A 17,421-nucleotide genomic window follows, 5' to 3' on the forward strand; every position below is an offset into this window, starting at 1 on the left:
GCAAGAGCTTGAAGATAGATTCAGCCACGTCTTAGGGAGATTTTGAACACGGTTTTGGAGGAATTTTGGTTGATTTTTGAACGAGATTCAGAAGAAAATCATGGACATAGAGAACACGTTTCCGGGGGAATCTTTGGAGGACGCACAGGCTGATTCAGGGATTTTTTGTGGGGGAGGAACACACACAAGCCAGATCGGAGCAGCAGGTATAACTAGACTTAGAAGGAAAAGTGACACAGCCGTGATAACTAGACTTAGAAGGAAAAGTGAGGAAAAGTGACACAGCCGTGAAATATGGTAGCGGCAAGCAAGTTAGTGTTCTTTGATTTTGTTTTGTTTGATTTAAAAATGCAAATGAATGTGAAAGTGGGTGGTTGACTATGAATTTCGTCAGTGGGTTTTGAGTTTAATTTTTCTAAAATCCAAACATGAATATGAATATATGGTCAATTATGATGTGAATGATGTCATTGACATGCTTTATTTATTTATTTATTTGTTAAATCAATGGAATGAGATTATGGGCGGTTATAATGAGATTTAATGTAGAGTTTGAATGATGTCATTGGCATGCTTTATTTATTTATTTATTTGTTAAATCAATGGAATGAGATCATGGCCGGCTATAATGAGATTTAATGTAAAGTTTCATGTGAGTGTTCGTGCAGATATAAAGAGTACTGGTGATGTGTTTGGATGGAAAAACAAAATCCAGAAAAATCAATGGAGGTGCAGCAGACTATGGTAGTTTGGGTCTTTATTGAATAAAGAAAAAATGAAATGAAATGAGTGTGTGGAAACATGGCAGCCATGAGAAGTTTGTGTAATGGATGATTATGAAACCACGTATTTTTTAACTAAAAAAATGAAATATCAATTTTTTTTTGTAATAAGTGTTTTGAAATGCTTTTCTTTTTTAGGTTGATTCATTTGTCAATTCTGTGATTAAGCTCCTTTCCAAAAAGTTCTCGTGTGATGGTAGAGTGAATAAATGATGTGCATGAATATATATAACTATTAATAATGATATCGCTTATAATAGCTTTGTTCAAATAAAAAATCATAATATTTAAAGTATTCTAAACATTTTTTTTTTTTGGATTAAATTATAAAATAATTGTTTATCTTATTTATAAAATTGATTATGTTTAAAAAAAATAATTTATTTTCTTTCTAAATAAAAGGTTGTGGAAATCATCCTTTTGTAAATAAAATAAAGTCTAAAAAAAGATTTATCAAAGAAAATTTTAAATAAAATTATAAAAGATATTTTTTACATTTATAAAATATTTTTAAATGGTGGAATAATCTTTTGTATATGAGGTTTTATTATTATTATTATTCCAAATAAAATTTACTTTTTTTTTTGTTTTCTCTCCTATGAAATTCCTTCCTTGTAAATAAGATAGAATTATGGTACTTTTCACCTTTCTCTTAATGAAAATTTTAAAACCTATTCACTTGTTAATAAAATCAAAGCAGAACGTTTCCTTGAATGGAATCGTATTAAATCATTGTTTTCTAATAAAAGAAACAAAAATTATTTTCTAGTAATTAAATTGTTTAAAAGCATTTTTCTTTAAATGAAATTAAAGCATTTTTTATTTAAATTAATTAAAATTTTCTTTTATAAATAAAATTCATTAAAACTATTGAATTGGAAATCAATGGTTTTTTTTCCTTTTTTCTTTTAAATAAACACTCATGAAATCTTTTGAAAATGTGTCATTGTGGAAGTCAAGCTACTTTTTCAATCAATTTAATAATTTGATCACCTTAGTACATACTTGTGAGCTCTTTTCAATATTGATTCATGTTGTAGATGTATTATACACTTTAGTTGAACATCATTTCGATAAAAATTCTTATTTAGATATATTGTACACATTGTGAGTTCTTTTACCTTATTTCTTTGTTTTCATTCCTTGTCATTCTTTGTTTCTTGATTTGATATGTGCTCTATATATTGTGGGATTTAGCCCTCGATTTTAAGTTTATTATTATTATTACTTGTGAATTAACGTAATTTTTTTTCATGAAAGTGTTTGGCTTGTTATCAAGGTACGCTACCACTTCTTCTCATTTATTTACTTTTATGGATATTTATGTTAGGATCTTTTGCTTTAATTTTCATCAATAATTGTCTATGACTTGTTCTATATTCCTTGATTCTATGGTACCTTATGTTAATCAATTGAATGTCGTATTTCCCTCAATCTTGTCAGTAGAAACCTTTTATAGGGTTTAGAGGGGTGCTACCTTTTAGAGGTACCTTCCCAATAAGTAACCTAATCCCCGGACCTAAATTCGGGTTTTTTAAAGACACCCTTTTTCAAAAACTATGGAGTCACTTCTTTAAGGTTTTCTTTCTTATTTTATTTTCCTTTTAAAATAAAAATAAAATAAGTGGCGACTCTAACTTTTCCAAAACTAATTTTTTTACCAAATAAAAAATGAGTCTCATTGATTGAGTGGGGATACATGTGAAAAATGCAGGTCCACGGCAACTCTGTTAACAAGTTTGCTACGTCTCTAAATTTTATGAGTAGGCAAACAGATAATGCATTATGTTTGTTACTTCTCTAAATTTTCATATTAGGCAAACAAATATCGCATTAACTAGATTCGCCAATGAGTGAAGTAGTTTTTAAAAATGATTTTAAAATTCTAAATTTGAGTTAATTAATACCATATTATTTCTAACCAAAGTTACTCCAAAATAACAATATCAGTTTTTCCTTTGTATATAGATATAAATTTTTTCAAAAATTTTTCACTCCAAAATTGAACTTAAAAAACAAAACTTAATATTTAGACTTGTAAGGAGAGTGATCATTTTTAAAAATAATTTAAAATTTAACAATCAAATCGATTAAAATCAGAATTCCTCTAACCAAACTAACATTAATTATAGTATTAAGTCTAGTAATTTTGAACTTCTAAATTATTTTTTAAAAGTAATTAGCCTATGTAATAAATCTAACACCCTAACTCCTCTTTGATTTAAAAAATTATACTTGTATGTAGAGAGAAGATTAATAATCATTCTAAACTAAACCAACTTTGGTCTTAGAAAATGTAGTGTTAATTATATTTAGATTGATACCCCATTAATATGGGGCGAAAATGTTGAAATTTTGTTGTAAAATTGAGGAAAAAAAAAAAGGCTTTGTGAGTTTAATAATTTCTCACTTGCTCTAAATGCAAATTTTAATGTTTAAATTTGTAAGAAGTTTAATAATTTCTAAAATTAATTCAAAACTTAAAAATCAAGTGAATGGATATTATAATTTCTCATACGAAACTACCATTAATTACAATTTTCTTTGTTATTAATTAGTTTGACTTTTAAGTTGTAAATTATTTTTAAAAATTATTAGATTCAATAACAAATTTAACACCTTTAATTTTTTTTTGCTTAATTTTAAAAATTATAATTCTATGTACTGAATAAATTAATATAATTATTTTAAACTAATTTTTGTCCATGAAAATCCGGTGTTGATGTACCATTCCATACTTTTCCCTATATTTTTTACCAGATAGATTTATTGTAGAAATTTCTTTGTACTGATTGATTTTCCTCAGATGCCAAGTATTCATACGAGATACACAAGAAAGTCAAGGAGTCGAAGTCCCCAATTATCATATAAAGCAAGAGGAGAGCGCAGGATATGCCTCGTAGAAAATATAGACCTCTCTTGAGCTGACCAGAGTTGTTGTAATGTTGCGGCTCTATGGTCTACATCAACGCCAACTGATAACTGATAGAGAGAGATGAAAGGGGGAATACATGGAAATCAGCCTTAATTCAACACCATGTGGATTGATTCATTCTAGGTCAAACAAATTGGATTAAATACAATCCAAATATCAATTTTTTTTTTAAAATTTTCCTCATTATTTTATTTCTAGGGTCAACTTCGATAAATATGATAATACTGAAACGCAGCCTTAATTCAACACTATATGGGATTCATGTTGATTCGTTCTAGGTCAAACAAATTGGATTGAATACAACCCAAATATCAATTTTATTTTTTAAATTTTTCCCATTATTTTCTTTCTAGAGTCAACTTCGATAAATATAATGATACTGATAGAGAGAGATGAAAAGGAAAGACATGAAACGCAACCTTAATTCAACACTATGTGAGATTCATTTGATTCATTCTAGGTCAAATAAATTGGATTGAATACAACCCAAATATCTATTTTATTTTATTTTTTTAATTTTCACCATTATTTTCTTTCTAGAGTCAACTTCGATAAATATGATGATACTGATAGAGAGAGGTGAAAAGGAAAGACATGGAACGCAGCCTTAATTCAACACTATGTGGGATTCATGTTGATTCATTCTAGGTCAAACAAATTGGATTGAATACAACCCAAATATCAATTTTTTTTCCCCATTATTTTCTTTCTAGAGTCAACTTCGATAAATATGATGATACTGATAGAGAGAGATGAAAAGGAAAGACATGGAACGCCGCCTTAATTCAACATTGTGGGATTCATGTTGATTCATTCTAGGTCAAACAAATTGGATTGAATACAACCCAAATAACAATTTTATTTTATTTTTTTTAATTTTCCCCATTATTTTCTTTCTAGAGTCAATTTCGATAAATATGATGATACTGATAGAGAAAGATGAAAAGGAAAGATATGGGACGCAACCTTAATTCAACATTATGTGGGATTCATGTTGATTCATTCTAGGTTAAACAAATTGAATTGAATACAACCCAAATATCAATTTTATTTTATTTTTTTAGTTTTCACCATTATTTTCTTTCTAGAGTCAACTTCGATAAATATGATGATACCGATAGAGAGAGATGAAAAGGAAAGACATGGAATGCAGCCTTAATTCAACATTGTGGGATTCATGTTAATTCATTCTAAGTCAAACAAATTGGGTTGAATACAACCCAAATATCAATTTTATTTTATTTTTTTAATTTTCCCCATTATTTTCTTTCTAGAGTCAACTTCGATAAATATGATGATACTGATAGAGAGAGATGAAAAGGAAAGACATGGAACGCAACCTTAATTCAACACTATGTGGGATTCATGTTAATTCATTCTAGGTCGAACAAATTGGATTGAATACAACGTAAATATCAATTTTATTTTATTTTTTTAATTTTCACCATTATTTTCTTTCTAGAGTCAACTTCGATAAATATGATGGTACTGATAGAGAGAGATGAAAAGGAAAGACATGGAACGCAGCCTTAATTCAACACTATGTGGGATTCATGTTGATTCATTATAGGTCAAACAAATTGGATTGAATACAACCCAAATATCATTTTTTTTTTAATTTTCCCAATTATTTTCTTTCTAGAGTCAACTTCGATAAATATGATGATACTGATAGAGAGATATGAAAAAGGAAAGACATGGAACGCGACCTTAATTCAATACTATGTGGGATTCATGTTGATTCATTTTAGGTCAAACAAATTGGATTGAATACAACCCAAATATCAATTTTATTCTATTTTTTTAATTTTCACCATTATTTTCTTTCTAGAGTAAACTTCGATAAATATGATGATATTGATAGAGAGAGATGAAAAGAAAAGACATGGAACGCAGCCTTAATTCAACACTATGTGGGATTCATGTTGATTCATTCTAGGTCAAACAAATTGGATTGAATACAACCCAAATATCAATTTTATTTTATTTTTTTTAATTTTCACCATTATTTTCTTTCTAGAGTCAACTTCGATAAATATGATGATACTGATAGAGAGAGATGAAAAGGAAAGACATGGAACGCAGCCTTAATTCAACACTATGTGGGATTCATGTTGATTCATTCTAAGTCAAACAAATTGGATTGAATACAACCCAAATATCAATTTTATTTTATTTTTTTAATTTTCACCATTATTTTCTTTCTAGAGTCAACTTCGATACATATGATGATACTGATAGAGAGAGATGAAAAGGAAAGACATGGAACGCGGCCTTAATTCAACACTATGTGGGATTCATGTTGATTCATTGTAGGTCAAACAAATTGGATTGAATACAACCCAAATATCAATTTTATTTTATTTTTTTTAATTTTCACCATTATTTTCTTTCTAGCGTCAACTTCGATAAATATGATGATACTGATAGAGAGAGATGAAAAGGAAAGACATGGAACGCAGCCTTAATTCAACACTGTGAGATTCATGTTGATTCATTTTAGGTCAAACAAATTGGGTTAAATACAACCCAAATATTATTTTTTTTTTTTCCTCATTATTTTCTTTCTAGAGTCAACTTCGATAAATATGATGATACTAATAGAGAGAAATGAAAAGGGAAGACATAGAACGCAATCTTAATTCAACACTATGTAAGATTCATGTTGATTTGTTCTAGATCAAATAAATTGGGTTGAATACAACCCAAATATCAATTTATTTATTTATTTTTAATTTTCCTCATTAATTTCTTTATAAAGTCAACTTCGATAAATATGATGATACTGATAGAGAGAGATAAAAAGGGAAGACATGAAACACAACCTTAATACAACACTACCTTGTGGGATTCATGTTGATTCGTTCTAGGTCAAACAAATTGGGTTGAATACAATCCAAATATCAATTTCTTTTATTTTTTTTAATTTTCCTCATTATTTTCTTTCTAGAGTCAACTTCAATAAAAATGATGATACCTTGATTTCTTGAATCTAATTTACAGGTTTCCACCATATGTCATTGTCCAATTGGGTGTGCTTAGACTTCTTCAACATTTTCTACTATATAAATGGTTCGTAAACCATCTATATCAATGGATATTAAGAACCATATTCTTCCCACACTCACAAAAATTACAAAGATGGAGACAATGTACATGTGTATACCTCTTTGTTTGGCGTTGTATCTCTTCACTAGACACATGCTTCATAAGCTCCATAACCTCCCACCGACTCCTTTTCTCTCTTTCCCCATAATTGGCCATCTCTACCTCTTAAAGAAGCCATTGCACCGGACCTTGGCGGGTATTTCCAGCCGCTACGGTCCCATAGTCTTCCTCCGTCTAGGTTCACGCCCTTCCCTTCTTGTTTCTTCCCCTTCTGTTGCTGAGGAATGTCTGAACAAAAACGATATCGTTTTTGCCAACCGCCCTCAGCTTATCGCCGGGAAATACATAGGCTACAACTACACCAGCCTCGCCTGGGCCAACTATGGCGATCACTGGCGGAACCTCCGGCGAATCTCGTCCCTCGAAATCCTCTCCTCCAGTCGCATTCAGATGCTTTCTGGAATCCGTGCTGATGAGGTGCGGTTGCTGGTTCGCTGGCTTTTGGAGAATCAGAACCAGACTGTGAACGTGAAGGCGATGCTGTTCGAGATAACGACAAATGTGATGATGAGAATGATCGCTGGGAAGAGGTATTATGGCGGAAGCATGGCGGAGGCGGAGGAAACGGTGAAGTTTCGGGAGATAATAGCTGATACACTCCGGTTGGGTGATACGACCAACGTCGGCGATTATTTACCGATGTTGAGGTGGTTAGGGGTGAAGGGGAAGGAGAAGGGGTTGAGGGAGTTGCAGAGGAAGAGAGATAGGTTCATGCAGAGCTTGATAGAAGAGCATAGAACAAGAATGGTCAAGGATAAGGAGTCATCTTCATCATGCTCTAATGGCGATGATGGAGAGAAGAAGAAGAAGACGATGATTGAAGTGATGCTGTCGCTACAAGAGAAGGAACCTGATTACTATACGGACCAGATCATCAGAGGCCTCATGCTGGTAGCGTATTTATATATGCTTTTGTTCTCATTTGTATCTAATAATTACATATATTTCAGTATTTTTTAAATAAGTTATCGTAATTTATTTGAAATTTAAATATTGATTGAACATACAGGTTCTACTGGGAGCTGGAACTGATAGCACAGCCACGACTATAGAATGGCCACTGTCACTTTTGCTGAACAACCCACATGCCCTAAAGAAGGCACAAATGGAGATTGACAATCATCTGGGGAACAACCATCTCATCCAAGAATCAGATTTAAACCAGCTTTCGTATCTCCATTGTATCATAAAGGAGTCGCAGCGCATGTACCCTGCAGCCCCAATAATTCCTCATGAGTCGTCCGGCGAGTGCACAGTAGGTGGTTATCGCATACCTCATGGGACAATGCTACTTGTTAATCTATGGGCTATACATAATGACCCTAGAGTTTGGGAGGAGCCAAGGAAGTTCATGCCGGAGAGATTTGAAGGCATGGAACTGGAGAAACATGGGTTCAGGCTAATGCCATTTGGGTCAGGCAGGAGGGGTTGCCCTGGGGAGGGCTTAGCCTTACGTATGGTTGGGCTGGTGTTGGGATCATTGATTCAGTGCTTTGATTGGGAAAGTGTTGGTGAAGGGATGGTGGACATGAGTGAGGGTACCGGTCTTACTTTGCCAAAGGCTCAGCCCTTGTTGGTTAGGTGTAGGCCTCGTCCAGCCTTTGTGGACCTTCTTTCAAAAGCTTGAATCAGTTGTGTCTGTAGTATCATATATACAATGTTTGTGTTCATGATATTAATTGTTGTTGGGATGGTGTATATCGAAGTAACAGGTTTGAGGTATTTGTAGTTAATTTTATTTTCTTGAAAACTTTGAATAAAATTTATATTTCTTCTACTAATATTAAGTTGTGAGTTTTAGAGATTATTTGAGCTTATATTTGATGTGGATATTGGAAATTTAGGAACCACCCCTAGGAAGGAGAACATTTAAGGATTTTTTTATCAAGAGAAGGATGAGGCATTGGAGAAATGAAGAACAAAAACCCTTGTTAGAAGAGAAATTGTAACGCCCAATTTTTTTTTTTGGGATAAGTTAGGAAAATAAAAATAATTAATTAATTTAATAAAATGAAAGAGGGGTAAAAATATAATTTTCCGAATAAATATCCTAGATATAAATTAGAAATTCTGTTTTTCCTGTTCTTTTCTGAATAGCGTTCATGTTCATAGAATTCCAAAGAACATAAGATTAGAGTAAGAATTCAGGGTTTGAAGAACAGATCTCTATAGGTAAGATTTTTTTTCTTCTAATTCTTCAATCTTATTTTCTTAGATCCGTCACTTTTTGTGAAAAACTTTAGGTAATTTTTGAAGAAACCCCAAACTAGATTAGGGTTTGTTTTTTAAAAAAGTCTTTGAGGGAGGACTTGAGACATGATTGGTAAATAAAAGAAAAGAAAAAAAAAATGAATGAATGAATGATGAAGAAATTCTGAAGATGGTGTCATTTGGTGTGTGTGATTTGAAAAGTCAAATGACATATAGAATTTAGAAGGGAGAATTACCCTTAAGGGTAGGCTGAAAAAAAAAATTACTAAAAAGGGTGGGTAGATTTGATAATTCTTATGAAGGCCTCGTATTTTTATTAGACCAATTTACCCTGAATTTCTCAAATTCATTTACCAATTGAGAAGTACATCTTTTTTCCTGACAATTATAAAGTATAAGTACAATACAAATACAATATAGTTATAATAAAAAAATATTAACATTACGATACATTACAATATACCAGAATGACAAAATATGGAATTCGTTTTTTTACTGAACTAATGTTTCTAGGTTATCATGTTGTATTCCTATCATAAAGCATCATTGCAAGCCAAAATTATAAAAAGACAACAAAAATACATTATGGTAATCCAAATGTATAAAAAAAATCTATAAAATTAATTTTTTATATAAAAATATAAATGTACAATAAAAATACACTACAATTACAATAACATTACAATACATTATGATAACATAAAATTTTCAAATTTTGTATGAAACTGGGCAATTGTGGGTTTTTTTATTTATATAAAAATATAAATGTACAATAAAATACACTACAATTATAATATAAATACAATAACATTACCATACATTATGATAAGATAAAATTTTTAAAATTTCAAATTTCTTATGAAACTGGACAGTTGTGGGTTTTTTTGGCATATATATGTCTAATATACAACAAATATTGTTCTTTATTATACAAAATATGTCTCAATTGATTGCAATTTTGAGTTTTCATCGAAAATTCAAATATGTTCAAAAATACCCAAATAAAGTGGTCCAAACAACCAAGAAACAACTGAGAAAATTTTTTCTTTTGCCATGTCAAACAGGTCTCAATAACAAAACTAAAGTGCAAACCTTTTCAATGGAATCAATAATAATCATATTAAACAACCCGGAAAATAAATTAAAAATAAAAACACATCTTCAATATGACCAAAATAATATAAAAAAATTCAAAATAATAAATTTAAATAACATTTTATACAAAAAATGTAATTTCTTTCTCAAAACCTCCTTCAATATTTCAGATCTAATATCTTACATCTACATTGTTAAAATTATTTACTTTTTGTTCCTTCAATCCGATTTTTAAATTATTTATTTATTTTTTCATAAACTTTTTTTTTTTTTTGACATTTAAAAAAAAACTCACCTTTAATGGATTTCTTGCTAGATTCACACAAAAAAAGCAAGTTTTGTGTAAACGATTACAAATCATGACCTAAAGTGCTGGACATTTTTCCTCTTTCCCTTCTTTCTTCTACAACACCACCGACAAGCTGGAGGTAGGTTAAAGAAAACTCTTTTCACTTTGCTGTTACTTTTCACTTTGCTATTACTTTTTACTTATTAAGGGTAGTCTTGGCATTTAAACAAAATAAGGCCTTTGGAGGAATTATCATAATTTTACTCTACTCTTCACAATAATTATCAAATTTACCCACCCTCATCAATCATATTTTTCCCCAGCCTACCCTTAAGGGTAATCCTCCCAATTTAGAATGAGAAAATATATATATATATATATATAGATAGATAGATAAAAAGAAGTAGGTCTAGGAAACCTACATAAAAACCTTAATCAATTGATCATTGGTTGATTAATCACTCAACTAGTAGAAGTTTTTGTCGTTTAATAGTCACTTGTACACTTGTACATTTATACTTCCAACAACATCCCGACCATTTCTAGACTTCTCTCAAGCTTCAAAAGAAACCTCATAAGATAAAAATCTTCATGGAAACAATCATCCTTTCAAATCAGGTCTCATGGGTTTGGATTAAATAAATAAATTCTTCTATAAAGTGATGAGAGAAATAAATAAATCATAGTGTGTGGGATGTTGGCCTCTATCTAGCATGACTTTTTGTGCATCTGTATATCTTTATCCGGATGGATAAAGATTGTCCGAACATTGTATATTACCGCCTATCAAGCATTAATGCTTATCAAATACTATACACGAAAGACATTAAATATCACATCCATTAGCTCAAAAACTGTTACGCAAACTACTTAAAAAGCATTAATAAAGGCAATTGAAACACATTATGACTTGACCAAAGATAAATAGTCACCGAACGACGGAATGGAGGGATGCACTCAAATCCCAATGACTCTTTGCCCAACTCTCATTTGCCTAACTTAAGCTTCGAAATGGTGTGCTCGAAAAAACCATATGGACACTTATTGTTGTAGGTGCGATCGTCATCCACGCCATGAAAAGGCTAATTAGATACGAGCATTGTTGATTGTGCACCAACAGTGTGTCTTCTTTGTTTAATAAAATTTTCAAATTTTAACAGTGTCTTCTTTATTTAATGTAATTTTCAAAATTTTAAATTATAAGTTGAATGCTTAATGCAACTCTGTTAACAAGTTTACTACTTCTCTAAATTTTCATATTAGGCAAACAAATAATGCATTAACTACATTCGCCAATGAGTCAAGTAATTTTAAAAAATGACTTTAAAATTTTAAATTTGAATTAATTAATACCATATTATTTCTAACCAAAGTTACTCCAAAATAACAATATCAGTTTTTCCTTTGTATATAGATATAAATTTTTTCAAAATTTTCTCACTCCAAAATTGAACTTAAAAAACAAAACTTAATATTTAGATTTGTAAGGAGAGTGATCATTTGTAAAAATAATTTAAAATTTAACAATTAAGTGGATTAAAATCAGAATTCCTCCAACCCAACTAACATTAATTATAGTATTAAGTCTAGTAATTTTGAACTTCTAAATTATTTTTTAAAATTTTTTAGCCTATGTGATAAATCTAACACCCTAACTCCTCTCTGATTTAAAAAAATTAAAGTTGTATGTAGAGAGAAAATTAATAATCATTCTAAACTAAACCAACTTTGGTCTTAGAAAGTGCAGTGCTAATTATATTTAAATTGATACAGGATTAATCTGGGCCGAAAATGTTGAAATTTTGTTGTAAAATTGAGAAAAAAAAAAAAGAAGAAAGGTTTTGTGAGTTTAATAATTTCTCACTCACTCTAAATGCAAATTTTAATGTTTAAATTTGTAAGAAGTTTAATAATTTCTAAAATTAATTCAAAACTTAAAAATCAAGTGAATTAATATTAGAATTTCTCAGACAAAACTACCATTAATTACAATTTTCTTTGTTATTAATTAGTTTGACTTTTAAGTTGTAAATTATTTTTAAAAATTATTAGACTCAATAACAAATTTAACACATTTAATTTTTTTTGCTTAATTTTAAAATTTATAATTCTATGTAGTGAAGAAATTAATATAATTATTTTAAACTAATTTTTGTCCATGAAAATCAGGTGTTGATGTACCATTCCATACTTTTCCCTATACTTTTGCCCGGATAGTTTTATTGTAGAATTTTCTTTGTACTGATTGATTTTCCTCAGATGCCAAGTATTCATACGAGCTACACAAGAAATTCAAGGAGTCGAATTTGCCAATTATCATGTAAAACAAGAGGAGAGCGCAGGATATGCCTTGCAGAAAATATAGACCTCTCTTGAGCTGACCAGAGTTATAATATTATTGCAGCTCTATGGTCTATACCAAGACCAACTGATAACTGATAGAGAGAGATGAAAAGGGAAGACTAATTCAACACTACAATGTGGGATTCACGTTGACTCGTTCTAGGTCAAACAAATTGGGTTGAATACAACCCAAATATCATTTTTTTTTTTTTTTCCTCTTTATTTTCTTTCAAGAGTCAACTGCCATATTTATGATGATACCTTGCTTTCTTGAATCTAATTTACAGGTTTCCGGCCAATTTATCTCATTGTCCAATTGGGTGTGCTTAGACTTCTTCAATATTTTCGACTCATCTTAAGACCCAATGTAAAGAAAAAAAAAAAGTTAGGCAAATGGTTCGTAAACCATCTATATAAATGGATATTAAGAACCATATTCTTCCCACACTCACATACAAAAATTACAAAGATGGAGACAATGTACATGTGTATACCTCTTTGTTTGGCCTTGTATCTCTTCACTAGACACTTGCTTCATAAGCTCCATAACCTCCCACCGACTCCTTTTCTCTCTTTCCCCATAATTGGCCATCTCTACCTCTTAAAGAAGCCATTGCACCGGACCTTGGCGGGTATTTCCAGCCGCTACGGTCCCATAGTCTTCCTCCGTCTCGGTTCACGCCCTTCCCTTCTTGTTTCTTCACCTTCTGTTGCTGAGGAATGTCTGAACAAAAACGATATCGTTTTTGCCAACCGCCCTCAGCTTATCGCCGGGAAATACATAGGCTACAACTACACCAGCCTCGTCTGGGCCAACTACGGCGATCACTGGCGGAACCTCCGGCGAATCTCGTCCCTCGAAATCCTCTCCTCCAGTCGCATTCAGATGCTTTCTGGAATCCGTGCTGATGAGGTGCGGTTGCTGGTTCGCTGGCTTTTGGAGAATGAGAACCAGACTGTGAACGTGAAGGCGATGCTGTTCGAGATAACGACAAATGTGATGATGAGAATGATCGCTGGGAAGAGGTATTATGGCGGAAGCATGGCGGAGGCGGAGGAAACGGTGAAGTTTCGGGAGATAATAGCTGATACACTCCGGTTGGGTGATACGACCAACGTCGGAGATTATTTACCGATGTTGAGGTGGTTAGGGGTGAAGGGGAAGGAGAAGGGGTTGAGGGAGTTGCAGAGGAAGAGAGATAGGTTCATGCAGAGCTTGATAGAAGAGCATAGAACAAGAATGGCCGAGGAGAAGGAGTCATATTCATCATGCTCTAATGGCGATGATGGAGAGAAGAAGAAGAAGAAGACGATGATTGAAGTGATGCTGTCGCTACAAGAGAAGGAACCTGATTACTATACGGACCAGATCATCAGAGGCCTCATGCTGGTAGCGTATTTATATATGCTTTTGTTCTCATTTGTATCTAATAATTACATAAATTTCAGTATTTTTTAAATAAGTCAATCTAATTTATTTGAAATTTAAATATTGATTGCACATACAGGTTCTACTGGGGGCTGGAACTGATACCACAGCCACGACTATAGAATGGACACTGTCACTTTTGCTGAACAACCCACATGCCCTAAAGAAGGCACAAATGGAGATTGATAATCATCTGGGGAACAACCATCTCATCGAAGAATCAGATTTAAACCAGCTTTCGTATCTCCATTGTATCATAAAAGAGTCGCAGCGCATGTACCCTGCAGGCCCAATAATTCCTCATGAGTCGTCCGGCGAGTGCACAGTAGATGGTTATCGCATACCTCATGGGACGATGCTACTTGTTAATCTATGGGCTATACAGAATGACCCTAGAGTTTGGGAGGAGCCAAGGAAGTTCATGCCGGAGAGATTTGAAGGCATGGAACTGGAGAAACATGGGTTCAGGCTAATACCATTTGGGTCAGGCAGGAGGGGTTGCCCTGGGGAGGGCTTAGCCTTACGTATGGTTGGGCTGGTGTTGGGATCATTGATTCAGTGCTTTGATTGGGAAAGTGTTGGTGAAGGGATGGTGGACATGAGTGAGGGGACCGGTCTTACTTTGCCTAAGGCTCAGCCCTTGTTGGTTAGGTGTAGGCCTCGTCCAGCCTTTGTGGACCTTCTTTCAAAAGCTTGAATCAGTTGTCTGTTTTTTCATATACACAATGTTTGTGTTCATGATATTAATTGTTGTTGGGATTGTGTATGATGTAACAAGTTTGAGGTTTTTGTAGTTAATTTTATTTTCTTGAAAACTTTGAATAAAATTTATATTTCTTCTACTAATATTAAGTTGTGAGTTTTAGAGATTATTTGAGCTTATACTTGATGTGGATATTGAAAATTTAGGAACCAGTACCCCTAGGAAGGAGAACATTTAAGGATTTTTTACCAAGAGAAGGACGAGGCATTGGAGAAATGAAGAACCAAAACCCTTGTTAGAAGAGAAATCATAATGCGTCTTGTTTAATGTAATTTTCAAAATTTTCCATCATAAGTTGAATGCTTAATGCAACTCTCTCAACAAGTTTGCTACTTCTCTAAATTTTCGCATTAGGCGAACAAATAATGCATTAGCATTAATTACAATATTCTTTGTTATTAATTAGTTTAATTTTTTAAGTTTCAAATTATTTTTAAAAATTATTAGACTCAATAACAAATCTAACATGTTAAAGTTTTGCTTGATTTAAAAAACTATAATTCTATGTAGAGAAAAAATTAACATAATTATTTTGAACTAATTTTATTAATCCATGAAAATCATGTAATGACCCGCACTTAATCGTGTAAGTATTGTTACTCATAATTTTAAAACATGTTTATAAAGTTAAGAGTAAGGATGAAAATTTCAGTAATTATGGATATATCAATACTTCCATTTTATAAATACATTGAAGATATATGATCAAATATTTTGACATGAAATATTGGTGAACCGAAAATAGATTAGAAATTATAAAAATGTAAGAAAAAAACTTATAAAAATAAAATTAGAAGTATTATAGATATTTTAAAGTTGTTTTATTCGATAAATTGATATATATATATATAATTTATCATATTTAATAATAATATTGTATGTGCTAACAAAAAAATATGAATTTCATAAGTATACATTTATTATTAAATTATATCAAATATTATTCGATAATACTATTGTGATATTTGATTATAATATGTTTAATTTAAATATATATTTAATATTAAAATTATAATTCATTTAATTCAATTGTATTAAATGATATAAAATAAATGATGATATATCTATAATTTTTAATACTTAATTAATATATTAATGATATGAAAAACACTATGAAGAAAATTATCACAATAATTTTTATATTTTTGGTATTCAAAATTTTTTTTCATTGAATTATAAAATAATTATAATTAATTTGTTCTTTAAAACTTTTTTTTTTTAAATTATGTTTATATGATGAATTTGAGTTCATATATAGTTGGTGCAATTTATATAATAAGGGGCAAACTTGCCCCCGTGGTTGGCTTAACGCAAGGTAAACCTTTTGGTTGGGGTCCGAGCCCCTACAGCGACGAAAATTTGAAATCACTGCCCCAAAATATGCAAATAATCAGTGAAATTTATGATAAATTGTTGAAATATCGAGATATAAACTAGGAACTTGAACTCTCTATGTGGGATATCACAAACACCTCCATGCAAATACAATGTTCTCATTGTATCCCATGGGATTGTAAGGCCAAAGTGACAAACACCTTTTATGAGACCAAACAAACTCCCACATTGAGGTCAAGGATCGGTTCAAATATCATTTGTAATGAGCTACACCCAACCATGTAGATATTATTCGCTTTGGTTCCAAATGGATCCTCAAAACTTCTCATTGAGTTAAATAAACTCTCATACTAGAGTTGGAGATTGGTTTTGATACCAATTGTAACGATCTTAACTGTATAGATATGGTTCACTCCAGCTTAAAGGAGTCCTTACGATTTTAAAATGCATGTCTACATTGTTAAGAGTAGTTTATACTTATATAGTATTAAAAACTTTTCCCCTATTTGATGTGGGATGTCACAAATCAGATGTTGATTGTTGATTTTTTTTTTTTTGTAAAATTGAGAAAAAAAAATTGGTTTTGTTAAAAAAAAAATGTGAAGGCTTATGTTAAGTGATCAAGCTAAGTGAATCTTTTGAGCAAAATGAGGTAATTTTGACATAAATTACTATTTGAATACATTATATTATTTAATTATTTTTTTGCCCTTTCAATGTACCTTTCCATACTTTTCCCCAGATTTTTGCTCAGATAGTTTTGTTGTGGAATTTTCTTGGTACTGATTTTCCTCTGATTCCAAGTATGCATACGAGGCACACAAGAAATATACGCCAATTGGTATAAAAAACGAGTAGAGAGCAGGATATGCCTTGCAGAAAATATAGACCGGCGGGTTGATGCATGTCAACCGGTCAGCCGAGTCGAATCTTTTGAGCTGGCCAGCATGGTTTAAAGTTACGATATCAATCATTGATTCAAAGGGTCTTTTGAGCTGGCCAGCATGGTTTAAAGTTACGATATCAATAATTGATTCAAAGGGTCCTATCTATCTTCATGTCTCAATTCGG

The 17,421-nt window shown here is 31.5% G+C and overlaps 2 protein-coding genes across 2 annotated transcripts; both read left to right on the plus strand.

Moving 5' to 3' along the window:
- Nucleotides 1–6,837: 6,837 nt before the first annotated feature.
- Nucleotides 6,838–8,631, plus strand: LOC117922370 (cytochrome P450 81Q32-like). The gene is made up of 2 exons (XM_034840503.1): nucleotides 6,838–7,776; nucleotides 7,895–8,631. The coding sequence occupies exons 1-2, from the start codon at nucleotides 6,859–6,861 to the stop codon at nucleotides 8,510–8,512; spliced, it is 1,536 nt and encodes a 511-aa protein (XP_034696394.1). The 5' UTR covers nucleotides 6,838–6,858; the 3' UTR covers nucleotides 8,513–8,631.
- A 4,653-nt stretch (nucleotides 8,632–13,284) lies between these two features.
- LOC117922550 (cytochrome P450 81Q32-like) lies at nucleotides 13,285–15,030 on the plus strand. Its single transcript, XM_034840697.1, has 2 exons — nucleotides 13,285–14,213; nucleotides 14,332–15,030. The coding sequence occupies exons 1-2, from the start codon at nucleotides 13,293–13,295 to the stop codon at nucleotides 14,947–14,949; spliced, it is 1,539 nt and encodes a 512-aa protein (XP_034696588.1). The 5' UTR covers nucleotides 13,285–13,292; the 3' UTR covers nucleotides 14,950–15,030.
- The last annotated feature ends 2,391 nt before the right edge of the window (nucleotides 15,031–17,421 follow it).

Source organism: Vitis riparia, chromosome 9, assembly GCF_004353265.1.
Source record: "Vitis riparia cultivar Riparia Gloire de Montpellier isolate 1030 chromosome 9, EGFV_Vit.rip_1.0, whole genome shotgun sequence".
In the NCBI taxonomy this organism is placed as follows: Eukaryota; Viridiplantae; Streptophyta; class Magnoliopsida; order Vitales; family Vitaceae; genus Vitis; species Vitis riparia.

Bases quoted from the DNA above. Each gene is read 5' to 3' on its own strand.
- LOC117922370 (XM_034840503.1), top strand. From the start codon at position 6,859: ATGGAGACAATGTACATGTGTATACCTCTTTGTTTGGCGTTGTATCTC. The intron at 7,777-7,894 runs GTAGCGTATTTA...TTGAACATACAG, and splicing joins TCATCAGAGGCCTCATGCTG to GTTCTACTGGGAGCTGGAAC.
- LOC117922550 (XM_034840697.1), top strand. From the start codon at position 13,293: ATGGAGACAATGTACATGTGTATACCTCTTTGTTTGGCCTTGTATCTC. The intron at 14,214-14,331 runs GTAGCGTATTTA...TTGCACATACAG, and splicing joins TCATCAGAGGCCTCATGCTG to GTTCTACTGGGGGCTGGAAC.